Here is an 11,291-nt window from a genome sequence, read left to right as displayed (position 1 = left end):
CTCCTAGAACTCACCTGGTGGTGTCTGTGCGCAGTGATTGTGCAAGCGAAGCACAATCCTAGTCCTCATTGATGCCTTTCTAACATGCCATTGATGACTGACATTGCCATCAGCCAATGGGTTTAAGTGGAGACCAGAATGGGAAGATCTTCCACAGGGGAGAATTCCAGCCTTCATTTTGAAGCATGGTTCTAGTCCTCACTGACTCCCTTCTGTGCCTTTTCCACTGCCTCCCAAAAATCAAGCCAAAAACTTGAACCGTGGAGCCAGAATAAATTATGTACAACCAAGAAAAATGTCTCAGTTGCAGGATTTATTCCACCTGGTCATTTTCCTCCTCGAACTCGCCTGGTGGTGTCTGTGCGCACTGATTGTGCAAGCCAAGTGCAATCCTAGTCCTCATTGATGCTTTTCTAAGTGCCAATGCTGACTGACGTTGCCATCGGCCAATGGCTTTTGGGCCCCCTTCTTTCTAAATAACTCGGATGAATGAAGAGAGAGAACATTTCTCAGATTTGCGGGGGGGGGGGGGGGCTGCAAACTGGGAGGGGGGAGCTAATGCCACACAAGACAGAATCGGGGTTAAAAAATGACCTCAACATTGGAGAAGTGGGCGAAGCACAACCCTAGTCCTCATTGATGCCTTTCTAACATGCCATTGATGACTGACATTGCCATCGGCCAATGGGTTTTGGTGGAGACCAGAATGGGAAGATCTTCCACAGGGGAGAATTCTAGCCTTCATTTTGAAGCATGGTTCTAGTCCTCACTGACTTCCTTCTGTGCCTTCTCCACTGCCTCCCAAAAATCAAGCCAAAAACTTGAACCGTGGAGCCAGAATGAATTATGTACAACCCAAAAAAATGTCTCAGTTGCAGGATTTATTCTACCTGGTCATTTTCCTCCTAGAACTCACCTGGTGGTGTCTGTGTGCAGTGATTGTGCAAGCCAAGCACAATCCTAGTCCTCATTGATGCCTTTCTAGGTGCCAATGGTGACGGACGTTGCCATCGGCCAATAGGTTTTGGTGGAGACCAGAATGGGAAGATCTTCCACAGGGAGCCCACCACTCCCAAATCTCCCTCTGGTTGTAACCCACTCTCCCCATGGGGAGACGCAGCCTGGATGTATTGTGGAAGAGGGTGTCTGCCATCGCTCCACTGGATGAATAAAAAAGGATCTCTCTGGCACAAAGGTGTTTTCTGCTTGGGCCTAGAGGTGGCAGAGAGAAGGGGGATGAAGGTGACCTTCACAGCTTGGAGAACTGGGCCCAAACTAACAAAATGAATTTCCGTAGGGACAAATGTCAGGTTCTGTCCTTAGGCAGGAAGAACCAGATTCACAAATATAGGATGGGGGACACCTGGCTCACTAGCAGTACCTGGGAAAAGGATCTGGGGGTCTTGGTGGACCACAAGCTGAACATGAGCCCACAGTGTGATGCAGCAGCAAAAAAGGCTAATGCCATTCTAGGCTGCATCAACAGAAGTCTAGTGTCTGGATTAAGGGAGGTCATAAAGGTAAAGGGACCCCTGACCATTAGGTCCAGTCGTGGCCGACTCTGGGGTTGCGGCGCTCATCTCGTTTTATTGGCTGAGGGAGCCAGCGTACAGCTTCCGGGTCATGTGGCCAGCAGGACTAAGCCGCTTCTGGAGAACCAGAGCAGTGCACGGAAACGCCGTTTACCTTCCCGCTGGAGTGGTACCTATTTATCTACTTGCACTTTTTGTGCTTTCAAACTGCTAGGTTGGCAGGAGCAGGGGCCGAGCAACGGGAGCTCATCCCATCGCGGGGATTCAAACGGCTGACCTTCTGATCGGCAAGTCCTAGGCTCTGTGTTTTAACCCACAGCGCCACCCGCGTCCCGTAACCCGAGGTATCACTGTACTAATAATAACATATTATCAACTTCCCCTTCCATTTTCTGTGATGTTTTCCCTCCCTCCCCATTGCTGCCCCCTGTCTTCACTCTTCTATCCAAATCATAACACAATAATCTCTGTTGTTCAAATCCTGCTTGCAAATTTGTCATTATTATAATAGTTCTTTGAACGGTCCAAAAAAGGCTTCCAGTTACGTCAGGCAGAGGAACCCCCAGGCCCTGCTTGGCTCTCTCTGCAGTCTGAAAAGTAGGAAATAATCTGAAATTGGGACCTGGTGGCTCAGAGAACGGACACACTCCCTCCCAACTGAACAGAAGCAGGATTCAGAGAAGTGGGCGCTTGCCTCCTTCATTCTGCCTTCCCCCAGGACCATTTCCTCCAAGGAAGGGTGGTCTTTCCCCCTAGAGTCAGCCTGGCCATAGTTGGGACGTTGCAGCTTCTGTGCAAGGACAGCAGAGGGTGCTTGAGAAATGCAAATTCGTTCCGGGGGAAATGGAAACTGAGACTTATAAGAGGAAACTCACAAGAGAAAGGGCTCTCCGCTCCCGATGTTGCTTTTCTTCCAGCAAAGGAACAGTTTTGTCACCTCGCAAGGGCAGACACCTGTCATGTATGCTTTAGTTGCAGGGGTTGGACTAGATGACCCTTGGGTCCCCTCCAACTCGACAGTTCCATGGGCTAGGGGTTTGAGACACAAGGAAAGGGGGGGGGGGGTTCTCCTGCTCATTCCCTGCTTGTGAGCTCCCCACTTTGGGCCTAATCCTGCAACCAGACAGATCTTCGGATGCACTTATGAAGTGAAGCAGCGGCTACGTGCCAGCCTGTCGGGAGGAGCAGGTGACAAACACAGACCTGCCAACATTCCTCTGATAAAAATAGGGACATCCTATTCTACATCAGTGTTTTCCCTCCTCACCCTATATATGCATAACTGCAATATGGGGGAAGGGTGGGGCTGGCTGAGCTGCCCAGTGGGACTTACTGTGAAGCAAAGACACATGGTTCAAACCGTAAAAAGGTAAAGGGACCCCTGACCATTAGGTCCAGTTGTGACTGACTCTGGGGTTGCGGCACTCATCTCGCTTTATTGGCCAAGGGAGCTGGCGTACAGCTTCCAGGTCATGTGGCCAGCATGACTAAGCCGCTTCTGGCGAACCAGAGCAGCGCACGGAAACGCCGTTTACCTTCCCGCCAGAGCGGTACCTATTTATCTACTTGCACTTTGAGGTGCTTTCGAACTGCTGGGTTGGCAGGAGCAGGGACCGAGCAACGGGAGCTCACCCCGTCGCGGGGATTCGAACCGCCGACCTTCTGATCGGCAAGTCCTAGGCTCTGTGGTTTAACCCACAGCTCCACCCACGTTCCTCTGAGGTCATTGGCAGAGTCCAAATGGCTTCAGGATTGCTCTCCTGTACTATTTCAGAAACGTGGTTCATATACTTATATATGTATAATATGTGTAATAAGTATTATAATATATAATACTTATATATGTGTTTGCCTTGCACATTTATGAATGTTTAATTTATATTTGAGATCTTAGAATTCTTAGAACAGACAGCTTTCCAAGTCGTGTGGCCAGCATGACTAAACCGCTTCTGGCACAATGGAACACTGTGATGGAAACCAGAGCGCATGGAAATGCCATTTCCCGCCGCAGTGGTACCTATTTATCTACTTGCCCTGGCGTGCTTTTGAACTGCTAGGTTGGCAGGAGCTGGAGCAGAGCAACGGGAGCTCACCCCGTCGCGGGGATTCGAACCGCCAACCTTCCGATCAGCAAGTCTAAGAGGCTCGGTGTTTAACTTTAGACCACAGCCCCACAAACCTTTATTTGCAACCTCAAAAGGAGTTCATTTAAAAGCTTAGCACGCTTCTTCGCAATGCCACAAAACTCCATCCTCCGGCCCAGGCAGCTCTGAAGGTGCTGCACTGCAAATGGAGAATCAAGGAGGCCTTTTGCCGGCTTGGACCAACACCTGCCTGGTTTTCAGCCCCAAGGTGGGCACCGCTGTCTGGGTGCTCTGTTCCAGCAGCCATGCCCCTCGCCCTTGGAGCCTCTCCCCTTCGCCCCCCCCCCTTTGCAGGTTTCTCCTCCGTGGCCAGCCTGGGGCTTACTTCCAAGTAGACATGCCTGGAATCAGGAGAAAAAGAGAAACTAGAAATACCAACAACCTCAGATATGCAGATGACACAACCTTGATGGCAGAAAGTGAGGAAGAATTAAAGAACCTTTTAATGAGGGTGAAAGAGGAGAGCGCAAAATATGGTCTGAAGCTCAACATCAAAAAAACGAAGATCACGGCCACTGGGCCCATCACCTCCTGGCAAATAGAAGGGGAGGAAATGGAGGCAGTGAGAGATTTTACTTTCTTGGGCTCCGTGATGACGGCAGATGGTGACAGCAGTCACGAAATTAAAAGACGCCTGCTTCTTGGGAGAAAAGCAATGAGAAACCTAGACAGCATCTTAAAAAGCAGAGACATCACCTTGCCAACAAAAGTCTGTATAGTTAAAGCCATGGTTTTCCCAGTAGTGATGTATGGAAGTGAGAGCTGGACCATAAAGAAGGCTGATTGCCGAAGAATGGATGCTTTTGAATTCTGGTGCTGGAGGAGACTCTTGAGAGTCCCATGGACTGCAAGAAGATCAAACCTCTCCATTCTGAAGGAAATCAGCCCTGAGTGCTCACTGGAAGGACAGATTCTGAAGCTGAGGCTCCAAGACTTTGGCCACCTCATGAGAAGAGAAGACTTCCTGGAAAAGACCCTGATGTTGGGAAAGATGGAGGGCACAATGAGAAGGGGACGACAGGACGAGATGGTTGCATAGTGTTGTCGAAGCTACCAGCATGAGGGAGGCAGTGGAAGACAGGAGGGCCTGGCGTGCTCGGGTCCAGGGGGTCACGAAGAGTCGGACACGACTAAACGACTAAACAACAACAGCTAATTCTGCAAAGCCTCGCAGAGGTTCGGAGGCAGCTATTTGGCTCAGATGCTGCACTGCCGAGCAGAGGAGATCTTGCAAGTGTGGATTGAGGATCCCTCCCGACCTTGTGCACATGGGATCGGGATGGGGAGGAAAGCGGGGAGGCGCGGGGGAATCGGGGAGCGGACTGGGGCGTGAGCAGGCAAGGATGGAGAGCAAAACGAACCGGGAGGAGCCTTGCATCGTCTGCAGGGGAGAGCCAAGATACAGTTTTGCCGTATGGCCCCCGTTTAAACCCTGATTTACTCATTTCCGCGAGTGGGGGGCAAAAATGTTGCGCTTGGGGGGAAAATTAAAATTAAAATTAAATGTTGCGCTTGGAGACTTTGCAAGCAGCCCAGGAACATTCCTCTCCACAAACAGGAAACGGATCTCTCTTTTGAGTTTCGGTTTCTATTCTGTCCGAGTGAGCTCACTGCGTTGCTTATATAATCTGAGAGGGCGAGGCAAAAGTTCGCAGACGGAGGTAGCATCCTGCAGAGTGCTGGACCGCTGGCGAGGGAAAGTTGGCTTCCTGCGAAATTCAGCCTCCTCTCTGGAAAAGGGAAAATGAGGTAAGCAGGGACTCCCCCTGCGTAGATCTGACTCCTCCGGCTTAAAGACCTCCCGTTCTGCATTTAGTGCTGCAGGAGTTAGAATCCCAGAATGGGAGAGATGGGAGGGAAACGCCCACCCCGAATAGCCTGGCCCCCTGCAATGCAAGTTGGGTGTTGCTGGACCCCAGCTTCGGCAGCCAGCATGGCCAAGGGCAAGGGCAACGGGAGTCCCGCGACATCAGGAGAGCGGCAGCTGTGGCTCAGTGGTTAGAGTACCTGCTTCGCATGCAGAAGATTTCAGGGCTGGACTAGATGACTTTAGCATATGGGGGGCCGTGCACCTCGTGGTGTACCACATTCACAGTACAGTGGTGCCTCGGGTTACAGACGCTTCAGGTTGCAGACTCCACTAACCCAGAAATAGTACCTCGGGTTAAGAACTTTGCTTCAGGATGAGAACAGAAATCGTGCGGCGGCAGCAGGAGGCCCCATTAGCTAAAGTGGTGCTTCAGGTTAAGAACAGTTTCAGGTTAAGAACGGACCTCCGGAACGAATTAAGTTCTTAACCCGAGGTACCACTGTACTGAGGAAAAGAACCCCCAGGGATGTTTCCCTGAAGCACCCCCCCCCCACACACACACACCCAGAAAGAATCCTGTTAACTGCAGTTTACACATCAGAGGGGCATTTCCAAGCATCCTTCAGTTCCCAGGGTTCTGGCAGTGCGTGCGCACTTTCAATGTGCTTTGAAGGATGGTGTGCGCACAGTCTCAGAGGCAGGCTGCCTCTGGCACTGGAGATCATGGAGTTGTGGAGTTGGAAGGGACCCCCAGAGTCATCTAGTCCAGCCCCCTGCAAGGCAGGAATCTCAGCTAAAGAATCCCTGGCAGGTGGCCATCCCAGCCCTGCTTAAAAACCTCCAAAGGACTTTTGTTTTCCTCGAATTCCTGCGCTTTGCATGCAGAAGGTCTCGGGGCTGGACTAGATGACCCTTGGGGTCCCTTGCAACTCTCAAATCCTGTGGTCCCCTGATGGCATCTGCAGGTAGGGCTGGAGATAGGATCGTGGAACTGTAGAGTTGGAAGGGACCCCGTGGGTCATCTAGTCCAACCCCCTGAAGTGCAGGGATCTTTTACCCCAGGTGGGGCTCAAACCCACAACCCGGAGATCCAGAGTCTCCTGCTCTACCGACGAAGCTTTTACTCTGACACTCTTTGGCCAAATCTAGGCAGTAGGGGGAAGCACCTGCTCGGGTGGGCAGGGCCTAGGGATAAAAGTGGGTGGGGCCTCGGTGCAAAGTGGGCGGGCCTATTGTTAAAAGTGGGCGGGGCAACAGGTGTGACCCTTCCTTTTTTGGCAAGAGGCCACATTCCAGTGACAACCAAGTCTAAATCCTAAATCTTCTGGGCCCTTTTGGGCAAAGAACTCCTGCCCGCAGCACCCCTTCACCCTTTCTCGCTCTTTATTTATAGTTTTATTAGATTTTTCTAATTTACATTTCAAGATATTCATTTAAACAACCTCAGATCATTGACTTCCCTTCCCTTGTTTCCGTGGTTCATTTTGCCTACTGTACATCCCTGCATATTGTGAATGACCTAAACCATTCCGTATTCCATTGTTACACCATCAAAACTTATTTGCCCTGTTGAAAGAAGATTCCGCCTAAACATTAGGAAGAACTTCCTGACAGTAAGAGCTGTTCGACAGTGGAATTTGCTGCCAAGGAGTGTGGTGGAGTCTCCTTCTTTGGAGGTCTTTAAGCAGAGGCTTGACAACCATATGTCAGGAGTGCTCTGATGGTGTTTCCTGCTTGGCAGGGGGTTGGACTCGATGGCCCTTGGGGTCTCTTCCAACTCTATGATTCTATGAATTTACCTTAAGGCTGCCGGCATTTCTAAATGTATACAACTTTCACCCATATAACCAGTAAACATTTTCCAGCCATCTTTAAACATACATGCTTCTTGCTCTCTTATTCTGTATGTCAAATCTGCAAGCTGCGCATATTCCATCAGTTCAAGTTTCCATTCTTCTTTGGTTGGGACCTCGCTCGGTTTCCATTTTGGGGCTAGCAAAACACAGGCTGCTGTAGTAGCATACATAAAGGTAAAGGTACCCCTGACCATTAGGTCCAGTCGTGGCCGACTCTGGGATTGCGGCGCTCATCTCGTTTTACTGGCCAAGGGAGCCGGCGTACAGCTTCCGGGTCATGTGGCTAGCAGGACTAAGCCGCTTTTGGCGAATCAGAGCAGCGCACAGAAACGCCGTTTACCTTCCCGCTGGAGTGGTACCTATTTATCTACTTGCACTTTGACGTGCTTTTGAACTGCTAGGTTGGCAGGAGCAGGGAACGAGCAACGGGAGCTCACTCCGTCGTGGGGATTCGAACCGCTGACCTTCTGATCAGCAAGCCCTAGGCTCTGTGGTTTAACCCACAGCGCCACCTGCGTCCCTTCAGTAACATACATAAATAGCCTTTTTTTGACACCTGGGAATTTCCCTCTGAATTATCCCCAACAAAAAGGACTCCGGTTTGTTGGTTTTGGAAAGGTACTTAAAAAAAACCAAAAAAACCAATTCATTATACAGTCGTACCTCAGAAGTCGAACAGAATCCATTCCAGAAGTCAACTTCTAAAGCATGGCTTCAGGAAGCATTGGCTTCAGGAAGAACTTTGGAAAACCGGAACACTCACTTCCCGTTTTCAATCGTTCGGGAGCCAAAACGTTTGACTCCCAAGGCGTTCGGGAGCTGAGGTACGACTGTACAGTGGTACCTCGGGTTAAGTACTTAATTTGTTCTGGAGGTGAGGTCCGTTCTTAACCTGAAACTGTTCTTAACCTGAAGCACCACTTTAGCTAATGGGGCCTCCTGCTGCCGCCACCGTGCAATTTCTGTGCTCATCCTGAAGCAAAGTTCTTAACCCGAGGTACTATTTCTGGGTTAGTGGAGTCTGTAACCTGAAGCGTATGTAACCTGAAATGACTGTAACCCGAGGTACGACTGTAAATCCTCTCAAGAGTGTCCCTCACCCTTTCTCGATCTCTCTCCCTCCCTCCCTGCCTCTTCCCTCTGCAGCCGACCTCTGAGATCGAAACTGGAGAGCTTGCAGTGCCACTTCACCTGGGACTTCGAGATCAAGGACAAGGTGGATGCCTTGCACATCCTGCAGACTCTGGCCCCGCAGGCCCAGCACACCTCGCACCGCAACCGAGGCACCTACCTTGCCATGAGGGCCTACCTCCAGGACTTCCAGGGGAACTACGAGGAGGCCCTGGACAGCCTCCGAGAAGCAGAGGGGGCTCTGAGGCGGGACCACCCCGCCAACTTCTCCCGCCAGGCCCTGGTGACCTACGGCAACTACGCCTGGGTCTACTACCGCTTGGTCAATTACGACATGGTGGACCTCTACCTGGGACGCATCCACGACATCTGCCGGTCCTTGGCCAGCCCAGAGGCCTACTCTGCGATGATCCCTGAAGTCCACGCTCAGAAAGGCTGGTCCCTCCTGGCCGGGGGCTTCCGGAACGGTGATGAGGCCGCAGAATGTTTCCGGAAGGCGCTGGAGGCGGAAGAGTCCAACGAGGAGTTCCAGGCCGGACTGGCCATCTCCGTTTATGCCTCCTACACTCATTCCTGGACCGCCGAAAAACGGGAAGAAGCCCAGAAGTTGCTGGAAGAAGTCGTCGCTCGCCAGCCGCAGAGCTACGAAGCCAAAGCTTATTTGGCTCAGACCCTTATGGCGGTGGACACGGAAAGAGCGCTCTTCCTTGCGGACGATGTTACCCAGGAGAGCGTGAACCCCGAAGTCCTCCGAATCGTCTCCAAGCTGTACAAGCAGCAACCCCTTCTCCGGACCATTTCCATTCTGAAGAAGGCCATTTCCATTCTGAAGAAGGCCATCGCCCTAGATCCCGGCTACCATCTCCTACACTATGACCTTGGCATGTGCTACCTACAGATGTTGGAGCTCTCTCCAGGCGATGTCAGAGAAGAAGCCGTCGAGGCTGCCATTGAGAGCTTCAAGCGCTCTCTGGAGGTGGATCCTTTCTCCATCTTTACCCAGTTGAAGCTGGCAAAAGCTTACGGCGAGAGGTCACCAGCTTACGAGGAAGAGATCTACCTGAACCTGATGGAGGATCTCCCGGGAGCCAGCAAGAGATGCCAGAAGTCCATCTACATGCACTGGGGGGACTTCCTCCTCCACAAGAAGGGGATGAAGAGCCAGGCCTTAGAGATGTACCAGGTGGCCGCCAGGATCCCCGGAGACCACTCCCTTGAGAGGAAGCAGCTGGAAATTCGCCTGAAGAGCCTGGCGAGGATGTTCAGGGAAGACGGAGAAATGGACCAAGCGAGCGCTGTCTACAGCTTCCTTAAAGAAACAAGGCTTCAGGTTACAAGTCAACAGGACGGATCAGGGCGAAGGGGTTCGTGGCGAGGGAACAGCAGGGCCCAGCAGTGAAGGACCTCCACACTCACACACTCGCAAAGAGGCAGGGGGTGGTGGCTCTTTCCTTCCAGTTCGGGAAGAGGCTCTTCCTGCAGCCTCTCAGCCCCTGGACCCTCCAGCAGGTTTTGCTGGGGAAAAGCTGATTTCCATGAAGTTTCTTTGCAGTCCCCTCCCCGCACTAAAGGAGAGGAAAAAAGCTTCCAGTTGTGTTTATCTGCAAAAAATGTGATTGTTTCTAGAAGTGGCATTGCTATTATTATTATTATTATTATTATTATTATTATTATTATTACTACTACTACTACTACTACTACTACTACTACTACTATTTTTAGTCCTGGATCCTGCAAGGGTTAAAATCCAATGGAGGATTCCATTGCTGAACCAAGGAGCAAGTTTCTTTGTGGAATAATGGCTGTAGTTGCCACGCTAAGTACTGCCATTCCTTCTCTTGAATAGACATGGGTTTCCCAATCTTTTTTCCCTCCAGACTACAACTCCCATCATCACTAGCTAGCAGGACCAGTGGTCAAGGATGATGGGAATTGTAGCCCAAAAGCAGCTGGAGACTCAAGTTTGGGAAACTCCGAGTTAGACAAAGGCTGTTCAGTGCAATGATCAGTTTGTTTGGCGCTTGATTCCAAGGCTGTCAGTATGGAAGAAGCAAGACCTTTTGGGGTGTTAAGTCTGCGAGCCCCTCCATCTTGGGCTCAGGTTGTACATATGCTGTGCAAATAAACCATATATCCTAAAGACACCACGGTCTCCACTGTTGCCTGTTCCAAGGAAACTGAGCCCTGGGATATCGCTCCGCTCAGAGATTTGGGTGCCACGTAATAGTATTAAGATTATGGTGACCACATATTGCTTGGCCGTCACCCTAAGGTCCCAGGGCGGGTTGCAACCATTCAAGTTATTAATATATAGAAAGATGGCATTGCACAATATTGCAAACAGTTTAAAGCCAAGTAGGAATTGCCAGGGGTTGAAACAGATTAGCCTTTGGGTCCCTTCCAGAAAATAACACAGGCCAACCAGAGAATATTGAGAAGCAAAGCGGCCAGTAAGCCTGATCTTTATTCAAGGAACTGTTGCAACAGGGTCCCCACTGACCCCACGGAGGAGGGAGGAGGAACCCAGAACAATGGTGCACAAGCCCTTAAATAGACTTTTGAAATTGCCCACCCTGTCGCCCAAGACCACCCCCAAAAAGCATCAAACATACATCACAGAAGGAGGTGGTCTACAGCAAAAATCCTGTTTGCCAGGACACCTGATAATGGTCACTGATTGCATTGCCTGGCTATTCTTTTGTGATGGTTAATACTTTAGTTCCTGAATCCAGGTCACAGGCTCACCCTATTCATACACAAATACATCCTTAAGACCGGGTTTGTAAGCAAAAAGACAATGGGAAAGCGTTCCCCATTT

The 11,291-nt window shown here is 50.7% G+C and overlaps 1 protein-coding gene across 2 annotated transcripts; it reads left to right on the top strand.

Moving 5' to 3' along the window:
- Window positions 1-5,282: 5,282 nt before the first annotated feature.
- Window positions 5,283-10,617, top strand: LOC114605929 (interferon-induced protein with tetratricopeptide repeats 5-like). 2 transcript variants are annotated; one of them, XM_028747638.2, is made up of 2 exons: window positions 5,283-5,425; window positions 8,489-10,617. In XM_028747638.2, the coding sequence occupies exons 1-2, from the start codon at window positions 5,421-5,423 to the stop codon at window positions 9,870-9,872; spliced, it is 1,389 nt and encodes a 462-aa protein (XP_028603471.2). In that variant the 5' UTR covers window positions 5,283-5,420; the 3' UTR covers window positions 9,873-10,617. The 2 variants fall into 2 exon arrangements, with proteins under 2 accessions (XP_028603471.2, XP_077791524.1); XM_077935398.1 differs by lacking the exon at window positions 5,283-5,425 and adding an exon at window positions 6,348-6,451.
- Window positions 10,618-11,291: the final 674 nt, after the last annotated feature.

This window comes from Podarcis muralis, chromosome 10, assembly GCF_964188315.1.
Source record: "Podarcis muralis chromosome 10, rPodMur119.hap1.1, whole genome shotgun sequence".
Taxonomy (NCBI): domain Eukaryota; kingdom Metazoa; phylum Chordata; class Lepidosauria; order Squamata; family Lacertidae; genus Podarcis; species Podarcis muralis.
This window is presented reverse-complemented; position numbering and strand designations above follow the sequence as displayed.

Coding starts and splice junctions, on each gene's coding strand:
- LOC114605929 (XM_077935398.1), top strand. CDS start 6,393: ATGACCCTTGGGGTCCCTTGCAACTCTCAAATCCTGTGGTCCCCTGAT. Junction 6,452..8,488: donor TCCCCTGATGGCATCTGCAG/GTAGGGCTGGAG, acceptor TTCCCTCTGCAG/CCGACCTCTGAGATCGAAAC.